Source organism: Xenopus laevis, chromosome 7L (genome assembly GCF_017654675.1).
Source record: "Xenopus laevis strain J_2021 chromosome 7L, Xenopus_laevis_v10.1, whole genome shotgun sequence".
Taxonomy (NCBI): domain Eukaryota; kingdom Metazoa; phylum Chordata; class Amphibia; order Anura; family Pipidae; genus Xenopus; species Xenopus laevis.
Genome location: NC_054383.1, coordinates 33,211,767 through 33,223,177, shown reverse-complemented (window position 1 = coordinate 33,223,177; position 11,411 = coordinate 33,211,767). Strand labels below are relative to the sequence as shown.

At 36.7% G+C, this 11,411-nt stretch overlaps 1 protein-coding gene across 1 annotated transcript; it reads left to right on the top strand.

Moving 5' to 3' along the window:
* Window positions 1–669: 669 nt before the first annotated feature.
* ankrd1.L (ankyrin repeat domain 1 (cardiac muscle) L homeolog) lies at window positions 670–10,665 on the top strand. Its single transcript, NM_001096167.1, is given in 9 exon segments — window positions 670–757; window positions 2,277–2,456; window positions 3,315–3,452; window positions 3,537–3,644; window positions 4,360–4,458; window positions 6,254–6,352; window positions 6,810–6,908; window positions 8,518–8,616; window positions 10,334–10,665. Coding segments are annotated over 9 exon segments (957 nt in total). The 5' UTR covers window positions 670–733; the 3' UTR covers window positions 10,445–10,665.
* The last annotated feature ends 746 nt before the right edge of the window (window positions 10,666–11,411 follow it).

The window sequence follows — 11,411 nt, the reverse complement described above, 5'->3', positions numbered from 1 at the left end:
TACTTTGCTCATATAATGTTTTTATCTTCTTTCAAATTGTTAATTGTATTTTAAATGAACTTTTTTAAAAATGATTTTTTCAAATTGTTAAAATTCCCAAAATATTACATATCAGGCTTTCCGGGTATTCCGAGTATATGTGTTTGCTACAGCTGCTTGGTCAATTATCAGACGAATGACAAATCCTAGGATATTGTTATAACCAGGAAAAGAAATAAGTACAATTCCCAGACAGGAGTGATCGTAACCCTTCTTCACAGAGATAACCACAGCTCCTGCCTCCCTTCTAGCATCTTTTAGTCATTTCAATGTCAGCAGATAAATGCGGTGCATGCCCAACACACAGCTGTCATACTGGTTCAGATAGAATGACTAGCATTGCTGAGCTCTTCAGTCATTGCCAGTGGAATGGCTAGCTCATGTTTCATACCAATTGGGATATGCAATGTGGTTAGCCTATGGGATATTTTTTATCATAGGGCCCATGCTGCCCTCCCTTTCTAGCTCCTCACATGACACAAGATCTGGCTAGTTAACATGTCTGGAATGACAACGCACCTATCTCTGTCTTTGAGCTAGGTCCATAGATGTTGCTGTCCCAGGTTGGAATATTACCTCATTCTCCTTTCTCCGGACACACTATATAAGCTAACCTGAAGTGGAGTTCTGAGAGCAACAACTTGTCTACCTAAGGTTAACATCTGAAAGGATACTGCAACTTCTCACTGGCAAAATGTTGCTGAAAATGGAAGAAATGGTAGGTTCCATTTTTTTTTCTTAAAATAAAGACATTATGGAAGTCTATAAAACATATTACTCCAAGGGTTACATTACAAGGTTATTCTAACCAAATGTCTGTTAATTTTACTAACCACATGGTTGTGGGACTTTGCTATGTAACAAACGTATCACCATCTAACTTTATTGCACTGAAAATGTATCATGACGGATGAGAAGGTGTGAGCTACAAATCCCTCATTAAGAAAAATTATTCTTGCCTGGCACATTCCTTCATTTACATATTTTAACTTTCAAGTTTTCTAAATTACATTTTTAAAACATTTTTACAAGGATCTCTTTAAGAAAAATTATTCTTGCCTGGTACATTCCTAAATTTACATTTTTTAACGTTCAAGTTTTCTAAATTAAATTTTTTATTTTTTTTTATAAGGATCTCTTTAAGAAAAATTAAATTGACTTACATTTTTATAAAATTGTTTGTTTAATTTATAAAAAAAACTTTAAGTAGACCGGTAATCCGAAATGTAATTTGTTACTTGTGACAGAAAGTTTTAGTTCTGTTCGCACCCTTCCAGTAATTTCAGTTATCAAAATTATTTCCACTTGGAATCCAATCTCTTTGGGAACAAATGGCAGCCTGTATTACTCGTGCTAGCTGATGCAACAGGAACATCTGTCACACAGTTTGGGTTCGGGAGTTCAGCGCTTTAATACGTTATTATTTCCTGCGTTTGAAATTTGTTTTCCAGAAACGTTCGAATTTTTAATCACTGAAGTAGATTAAACCAATCGCCGTTCATTCTAAGCAATGCTTAACAATGGGGTTTATAACAAGGCAAGGTGCAGCTGGTCCTGTTACTGTCCACTGGTGCTCCGTCCTGGCACCCACTGTATTTCGCTTGTGTCGGACACTTGAAAAAGGGCAGATGGTGCCTGAAACATGTCGTGTGGACTACAATAAATTTGCACATTAGCAGTAAACCTGCGATTTTGTCCTTCTGTCCTCCACTCATTCTAAGCAATGTTCTAGTTCTCTGGCAAACTCATAAAAGGTTGGGAGACTTGTTAAAGGGTAGTCCCAAATTCATCTAAATTGTGCAATATTTTCATTTAAATGGATGTTGATGTTTTACCGTCTAGGTGATCTTTTATTTTTTCCAATTGATTCTCTGGACAGTCCTCATTTTTTTAGGATTTTGTCTTCATAAGGATGTTGGGAGTATGTGAATTTCTCAAGGGTTGATTTAGGCAGAAGCCATTGCTATCACTGTGAATCTGAGGGACATGAGTTTAAACTTCACTTGTAGATCTGAAGGTTAATGAAAGCCTGTTTTGGGGAACTGGATTCTTTATGGAAAACACTCATGCCTATATATTATTGTTTCATGTACAATGACTGATGCCAGAAGCAACTGTTAATCTATACATTCAAGCACAAAGTCTGAATCCACCTCCTTGTGGTTCATTTTAACTGTTTTAAATGACAACATTGGTGAATTGGAACTTTAGTCACTAATACATTTATTTAACAACAGGTGATTGAAAAGAAGAATGAAATGAAGCAGACTGGTGATTTTGTATCTGGCGTCTCAAAAAATGGAGAATATGAAACAGCTGTAGCTCTAGAGAAACAGGAGGATCTGAAAACCACATCGAAATCCCTAATTGAGCTGGAAGAAGAGAAACAATCAAAGGAAAAACAGCTCAAATCAGAGGTGTGTCTTCAGAATCCCACAGTTTAGTGAAATCATTGTATTGCATAATAGTAAGTAGGGATGGGCGAATTTGACCTGTTTCGTTTCGCCAAAAACTCGCCGTCGCCGATGCCCATTAAAGTATATGGGAGTCAATTTTTTTTTGACGCACGCCGCCATACAAGTCTATGGGCGTTATTTTTTGCAGCGAAACAAGGCGAAAAAATTCGCCCATCCCTAATAGTAAGGTATATCTCAATTAACAAGCGTTACCACATCATTGAAAAAATGGTATTAAGATAGACAGCACATTACCTTGCTTATCCATCCATTCCATTCAACATAAAAGTCTTATAAATAAAGGGCACAGTTATTCTCAAGTAAGAACATGGGGAATAGTGCAAAAACCTTTAATTACAGCCCTCCACAACTTGTTTTCCTTTATGAATCACTAATCCCATGGAGATGGAGAACAGATTACACAAACCAAAGAACAGTTAAGAAATAACCCATTGAACTAAGCAAACACAATTGGAAAACCAGCCTTTAAATTTCAAATGCAAACTGTACATGTGACCGTCTAACCTCAACACAAATACAGCTCTTTTCCTAGACCTTGGAGATAATTCTAGACATTTAACCAATAATTGTCTCAAGAAATTTCTCAGTAACAGAACCTTGAGTAGGTTATTGCTCTAAATGTTGTACGGCTTTATTTACCCAAAGGTGAAAAGCTTACCCTTGATATATTTAATTTCCCCCCAATAATATTTGGTAAATAATCCTGTCTAGTCTTCTAATCTGTCTAAATCTCATATATATGGTTGTAAATATAAAGAAATAAGAGATTTCCAATATTAAATATTTATTTGTCTACAGCTCCTTAAGAAGAAACTAGAGGAACGGCCAAAGTTGGATAATTTGGAAGATCTACAAACAATTATTAATCTGAAAAAAAGAAAACGAGTCAAAAAAGTGAAAGTTCCTGTTGTCAAGGAACCAGAGCCAGAAGAAACTGTGAGTTTGTTAAGGAACTATGCCATATTAAAAGCTATGAAGAAGAGCATACGCATCTAAAATAAAAATCTTGTTTTCTTTCAGATTGAAGATGTGGATCAGATGACGTTCTTCAAAGCAGCATTGGATAATAAAATGTCAATCATTGAAAAATATTTAGCAGATGGAGGTGATCCAAACACATGTGACGAGGTAGCCATCAGTTTTGCCTTATAACGGAAAAAATATGTTGTTTGTGAACTTAAAGGCTAATCTACATAATAACTTATAACGGACTACTTGTAATCAGGTAAAATGGGTTCCATGGGGGAGTATAAACTCACTCAATATTTGTTTAAGTCTATGTAGCTTGGCCAAAGTAAACTATTGTATCTGTTATCAAGAAAACCCCAAAAAATACTGGAAAGCCATCTCCCATAGATGCCATTTTAATAAACTTATTCAAAGTTTTAAAACATATTTCCATTTTCTCTGTAATAATAATACAGTACCTTGTACTTGATTTAATTAATATATAATTATTGGAGGCAAAACAAACCTATTGGATTTAATATTTTAATGATTTTTAGTAGACAAAGTATGGCAATCCAAATTACAGAAAGATCCCTTATCTGGAAAACCTCCGGTCCCGAGCATTCTTAATAACAGGTCCCATATCTGTATATCTATATTTAGCCTCCTTCAGTGAAGTGTAGCCATTCATGTTGTATTAAATATAAATTATATATTTCCGTAATGGTAAATAAAATACTATATTCTACCATTGCTTAGTATTTCTGAAAACCTGCATAAAAAAACGTGTCAGAAATTACTTTCTGAGAGTTCTTTACATGTTGCCTAAGGTTTGAATCAACCGTTCAATACCAAACAGGTACATTATCAGTTCTATGTCCCATTTCTCTTTCAGTATAAACGCACAGCTCTGCACAGAGCCTGCTCAGAAGGACACACTGCCATCGTAGAGAAATTAATTGAAGCTGGTGCCAATATTGAATTTAAAGATATGGTAGGTTGGAATTTCCTGTTATTGAATTATAACTCAAGGGATACAGGTAACTTTAAGATTCATTGTAACATTCATGAATGGGGCTGATTCACTATGGGTCGAATATCGAGGGTTAATTAACCCTCGATATTCGACTAGGAATTGAAATCCTTCGACTTCGAATATCGAAGGATTTAGCGCAGAAAATTCGATCGAACGATAGAAGGAATATTCCTTAGATCGAACGATTAAATCCTTCGAATCGAACGATTCGAAGGATTTTAATCCAACGATCGAAGGAATATCCTTCGATCAAAAAAACTTAGGCAAGCCTATGGGGACCTTCCCCATAGGCTAACATTGACTTCGGTAGCTTTTATCTGCCGAACTAGGGGGTCGATTTTTTTTTTAAAGAGACAGTACTTCGACTATCGAATGGTCGAATAGTCGAACGAATTCTACTTCGAATCCTTCGATTCGAAGTCGTAGGTCGAAGTAGCCCATTCGATGGTCGAAGTAGCCCAAAAAAACCTTCGAAATTCGAAGTTTTTTTACTTCGAATCCTTCACTCGAATTTAGTGAATCAGCCCCTCAGTACAACCCTGTGTATCCTTTCCTGTTAAAAAAATAACAAACAGTACCTTTTTCAAGATGAATATAATGACGCTGTGGTGTATTCTGGTATATGTCCATCTCTGTGTGAGGTGTTAAAGTCATATGCACAGGGACATGCATGAGACAAACAGATAAGGTACAAAATAATGTGGATCAAAGCAGCTGAATATAAATTAGGGCTAAATTAATGGAGTGTGACATAAAAAGAATTCCATATCAGCAGTTAAGCTGGCCATTCACATGGAGATCCATACATATGGCGAGGTCACCAAATGAGTGATATGCCCACCTTTCTGAAATGGCAAACTGATTAAAAAGTTAAATAACTCAAACACCAGAAATAATAAAAAATGAAAAGCAATTGCAAATTGTCGCAGAATATCACTCTCTACATCATACTAAAGGTGAACTCAAAGATGAATAACCCCTTTAAATCATATTCTTAGATAAAAAAAAACATCTAGCAAAAGCACACAACCAACTGTTGAAAGGCTATACTGCCCCATTTTATCAGCCAAACCAGTTGTGACCAAAGAATGTTTCGGTGGGGATATAATCTCTTGAATCTCCCTTCATGAAATAAAGAACAGCAGAGGCATTAAGAATCGATAAAAAAACATGGCCTTATTTATCCTGGTAGAGTCAACAATAATGGCCCATCAGCATGACCCATAATGATCAGTTTTTACTGGTCTAGTGCAGTTGTAATAATGACAAAAATGAATTTGACTAGTTACTACTGGAATTTTTTCATTATGTAGTAGGTACACATATTAAAACCCACCCTCCTACCTAAACAAGGGCCAATATTAATTACTGTAGGTATTTGTCTCCTTCCAACTGTACAAAGGTTTTCCAGAGAACTAGTTGGAAACTAGTCATAAAAACAATTCCAATTGACACATCACTGCCAAATTTTACAAAGCTGAAAAAACATTCTAAAATCAGTATGGAAAATAAAAGAATAGAGGAGTGCCGCCTAAGACTTCCTGCTTGTGTGGAATTAGAGCCAATACTTCATCTAGTATTCTGTCTTCATGACCACTTTCCAAGCTACACATATTTTAGGGCTCCTGCTCTGGAGATACACACTGCCAGCACAGATAATAGTTGTACAACTAAAAACATTGCGAGCCTGTCCATTTTTCTAGTAGGAAATGGCTTCCTTGCTAATGTGTTTTGGCATCTGTCTTGGTAACAGCTGGAATCCACTGCCCTACACTGGACATGTCGTGGTGGGAGCGTTGAGACGTTGAAGTTGTTGCTGAACAAAGGAGCGGCTATTAATGCTAGAGACAAGGTATTTTGTGGCACTGATTGCAAACTAGCCCTTCCTGCTAGGCTCGGTTAAGTCAACTTTCATTGCAGATGTAAATGATTAGCAAAAGGTGCAACTAAACTCTGCAATCCGTTGTGGATTTGGGCCCATCTGGAAAGCTGTGTAAATAGTTCTGCACATTGTGATTCTAAATTGACTCTGACAAGGACCCGCACATGTAGAGTGTTGATTTCTGTGTGTGTGCATGAAAGAGTGTATACTGAACTCACCATGTGCTGGTTTGCTTTCTGGCACTGGCAGCACTATGCTCATTATAGTTGTAACATCCAAGGGCAATGTGTTTGGTTTGCAAATAGAAAGTTTATGGATGGAAAGAGGTCAGTCCTTTTTTAACCGGTGCTGCCTGTACAGATTTAACCAAATCTGTGAACATCCAAACACAATAACTACACAAATGTTTCTTTTTTGTTTCGTTCAGTTGCTCAGTACCCCACTACATGTGGCAGTCAGGACAGGGCACTATGAATGCGGCGAACACCTCATTGCTTGTGAGGCAGACTTGAATGCCAAAGACAGAGTAAGTATATTTCATCAGGTTACTCTTTATTAGGCAGCAGTGTGTCCCTTATATAACAGAACATTCAAATGTATTACAACCTTTTACGACAAGACACTAACGGGGGAATGTAATAAAAATCGCTAACGGAAAAACTATTCGCAATGCGAAAAGTTATGCCTTTGCGCGAACAAATTTTGCTTTGTGCGAATTTAATATAGCTTTTGCGAGCCCGGAAACTGTTTAGCGACCACTTCCGACAGTGAAAGACCGTTTGCGAATTTTATAGTTTGCGCCAATGCGCAGTCAATGTAATAAATCTTCTTACTGAAAAAGTCGATGTTTGCTCCAAAAGATTACGACACCTTCAAGCACTTCTTATGAGTGCGCAATTAAAATTTGCAATGCACAATTAAAATTCGCAATGTAATAACAGTTTAAAGGAGAAGGAAAGGTTAAAACTAAGTAAGCCTCATCAGAAAGGTCCATCTAAATATACCAGTAAACCCCCAAAGTAGTGCTGCTCTGATTCCCCTGTCAAAATAAACACTGCATTTCTTTCCTTCTATTGTGTACACATGGGCTTCTGTATCAGACTTCCTGCCTTCAGTTTAAACCTCATTGCCCTGGGCAAGAGCATGCTCAGTTTGCTCCTCTCCCCCCACCCCTCCCTTCTCTACTGTAATCTGAGCCCAGAGCAGGGAGAGACTCAGGCAGGAAGTGATGTCACACCACGTTGATACTGCAGCTCCTATCCTAAACAAACAGAGCTTTTAGGGTTTTTTTTACTCAGGTATGGTAAAACATTCTACAGAATAAATATACCAATCTAGCTTGCACTATTGCAGCTAATCTATTGGCAATAAAATGCCTCTGTAGCTTTCCTTCTCCTTTAAGGAACAATATTACATTGCGAGATGTGGATTTTTAGTCTTATTGGTGCGAATTGTTTTGCTCTTTGCGACTTTTATTACATTCCCCTGTAAGTGGCTATAAATATATTGCAACCATCTTATTCTCTACTTTACTGGCCATTCACCATATCCATTCTTGTGTATGACAACTTTCCATCTTACCGCTCGTTAGGCCAAGTAAAGTTGAGTAGTTGCTTATGCTTCTGGGTAACTGTAATACTAATATGTAGCAGCTTACAATCCCTTTATGTTATATCAACATTCTGTAAAAAAAAAAAGTTTAGTATGTTGTTTTATCAATATTCCCACTTCGAAACAGTTCAGGAAATTAGCAAATAATTTCAAACCCTGACTGATACACGTGTCCCAAAATCAGAACAAGATCCATACCTGGTCCTTGTGCAACCATATATAGATACAGTATATTCCTAAATCAAATCCTAGAATACCTCTCAAGCACCTACAACTGTACACCAGGAGCACAGGAAGGAGAAATTAAACCTTTCCAGTTGTTACGTTCAGCTTCCACTACCCCTAGCCTGGCAGCAGCACAGGAGAGCTGTAATTAGTAATCTGAAGATAAACAATTTCAGCGTTGTTATTCTCAAGCAGGACTGTCTGCAGAATATCACAATAGTTACAGAATTTAACCCACATTCGCACAATACAGCTGTGGATTTATTTTTTAATCAACTGATGTATTTTTTTTATTACAGGAAGGAGACACACCAATGCACGATGGGGTGAGATTAAATCGCTACAAAATGATAAGACTCCTGATTCTATATGGAGTGAATCTAAACATCAAGAACTGCGTAAGTTTTCAGATAAATTACGAATGAGGTTCAGCCATAAATTTTATACACACGTTATATATATATATATATATATATATATATATATATATATATATATATACAGTGTATATATATATATACTGTATATATATATATATATATATATAAAAAAACATGTGTATAAAATTATATATAATTATATACAGCAGGACTACACTCATCAGGCAAAAAGTCCCACTGCTATTTCATAAACTTTTTATCTGCCCCCAGACAAGCTGTCGGACTGGTTATGTGACTGCTCCCCTTTGCATATATATATATATATATATATATATATATATATATATATATATATATATATATATATATATATATATATATATATATATATATATATATATATATATATATATATATATATATATATATATATATATACACACACAGACGCGTTTTGAACCTTCAATTTGAAAAAGTTGAGGCTGTTTTTTTTACCTAAATTTACTCCCATCGCAGAAAAAAAAAAACAAGGGTCTCAATTTTAATAAATTCACCACTTAGTGTTACCAACCTTCTACCAGGTAGACTAAAAATTTTAAATACAGGTATGAGGTAGGCATATTGGGCGATCCTCACTCAACGGTATTTTTAAGCATCTGATTTTCACCCAGATATTGGCTGGGAAGACCTATCAGAGGGCCCCATACAAGGTCCACTAAGCAGCTGACCCTCTCTGTATGATCACCATTAATTTTTAAACTGGAGCTGTCCAAAAGCCAATGAGGGATCTAATGCCTAATTATTTGTCCATATCCATAAGGTGTTTAAGAGTTTCCATTAATTCCTCTAGCCCATTTTCATTTGTAACGGGTCAAGCACACGGACAGATTCACCAGGCGACTAAATCTCCCTGAATCTGCCTGTGTGCTTAAACCCTAAATGTGCCCTATGCTTATAGATCAGACTTAGAAATAGGACCTCCAGTCAGTCACGATGGAGCAGGCAAATAAGCCCACAGCAGCAAGCACAGACACAACAGCCAGTAAGCCTCAGCATCATGTTTCTGCTCTGTGCATAGTGATACAGTGACAGCACTTGTTTTAGGATATAGAACAACATCAACACCCAGTAGGGAGAAGACTCCCAACTCAGTTTTGCTGGAAAAAAACAAAACCCTGTGGATGTCCCTTTTTGCAAAGCAAACACCAAGGTCTACATTAAACAAGAATTTCTAGTGTCCATGGAAAAATACCTAAATACTACATTACAGAATAATGAAACATATTTAAAGGAGAACTAAACCCCCCCACAAATGCAATCCTCCATCAGCCCCCCCCTCAGAGTCTTTTACAAGGAAATGTGTCCCCTGTTTGTAAAGCTGATCCACAGATGCAGAGTAGTTTAGTGGAGTTCACAGATGCCAGCACGAAGATACAGAAGATGGCGCCTCTGACTGCCACTGCCCTACTCTTTATCTATAGGTCAGCTTTCAAAACAGGGACACTTTTCCTTGTAATAGACTCTGCTGGGAGGGGGGGGGCAATGAATAGTGCCTTGTGTTTGTGGGGGGTTTAGTTAGCATATGAAAAATATTATGCAGATATACTAAACACAAGAACGTATGTTTAATATCCCTAGAGCATAAAGAGAATTCAAACTTCTCATTAAACCGCCACACTCATACCCAAATATATGAGCTGAATGACTGATCTCCATTACTCTATTCCATTCACAGGCTGGGAAGACACCGATGGAGCTGGTAATGCAGTGGCAGAATGGTGCAAAAGAGATATTTAATGGGCTCCAGAATAAATCGTACAAAAACTCGCACATTTCTAAGTTCTGATGAAGGATATTTCCATCAACATCACTGACGCATTCAAAGGAAAAAGGAAGCTCTGAAAGGCATTAACGTGCACATAGGTTTCCTGCTATAATGAACCTATTCCAAATGTTTTGTAATTAATTTATTGCACTTTCCTTTTTTTTTATCTGTATTTAATGTTTGCAAAAACACTTTGCAATTTCCGCTTCATACTACTATAAAAGTATATATATATTTATTGCTAAAATGAAGTAGATATTTGTTAGTATAAATTTACAGACAAAGCTTACGCACATATTTATACTTGGCTGTCTGTTAAGTAGATGTTTTATCGCAATACTTTGACCATTGAGGATATTGCCAGAAGTAGACCTGGCTGGATGTGATCTTTCATGATAATGCTCATTGGCTTTCAAATGAGCAGAGATGGATAAAGGAGAACGTTTAGCAATGAAAGGATATTGAGAAACTAGATTCACAGTCCAATTGGCTTTTTCCAGGTCTGGCAAAAAGTTCCAACTTACTGGACTGCAGTCGATTTCTTGAAAAAAAAATCTGTATGACTGTACCTCTCATTGATACACACCTGTAAGAGGATAGTGTATGCTGTAGAGGTCAGGGCGCTGGAATATTGTTATGTATGTTCACAAGGCGTTGATGGGCAGGTTGTGAACTGAAGATTTTAGACAGGACATGAGGAATGTTAGAACAAACGACACAAGAAGAGAATTTGCAATGTCAAATGAGAATGTAGAACAATGTGATGTTCATTTTTTTGTATATTTGTATTGCATTTTCTGTACATTTTTGTATGATGACGAACATCGATATATAGGAAAACATTGTACACTTTATTGTAACATATTGTACCAAAGCAATAGCTGATGAACGTGAACAGTTATGAAAGCTTTGAGATACAGTCCAAAGAGTTAAAATGAGGAGCTCTCATACTGTGCTTTTCTATACGAAGCTCAAAGCAGTGTATCTC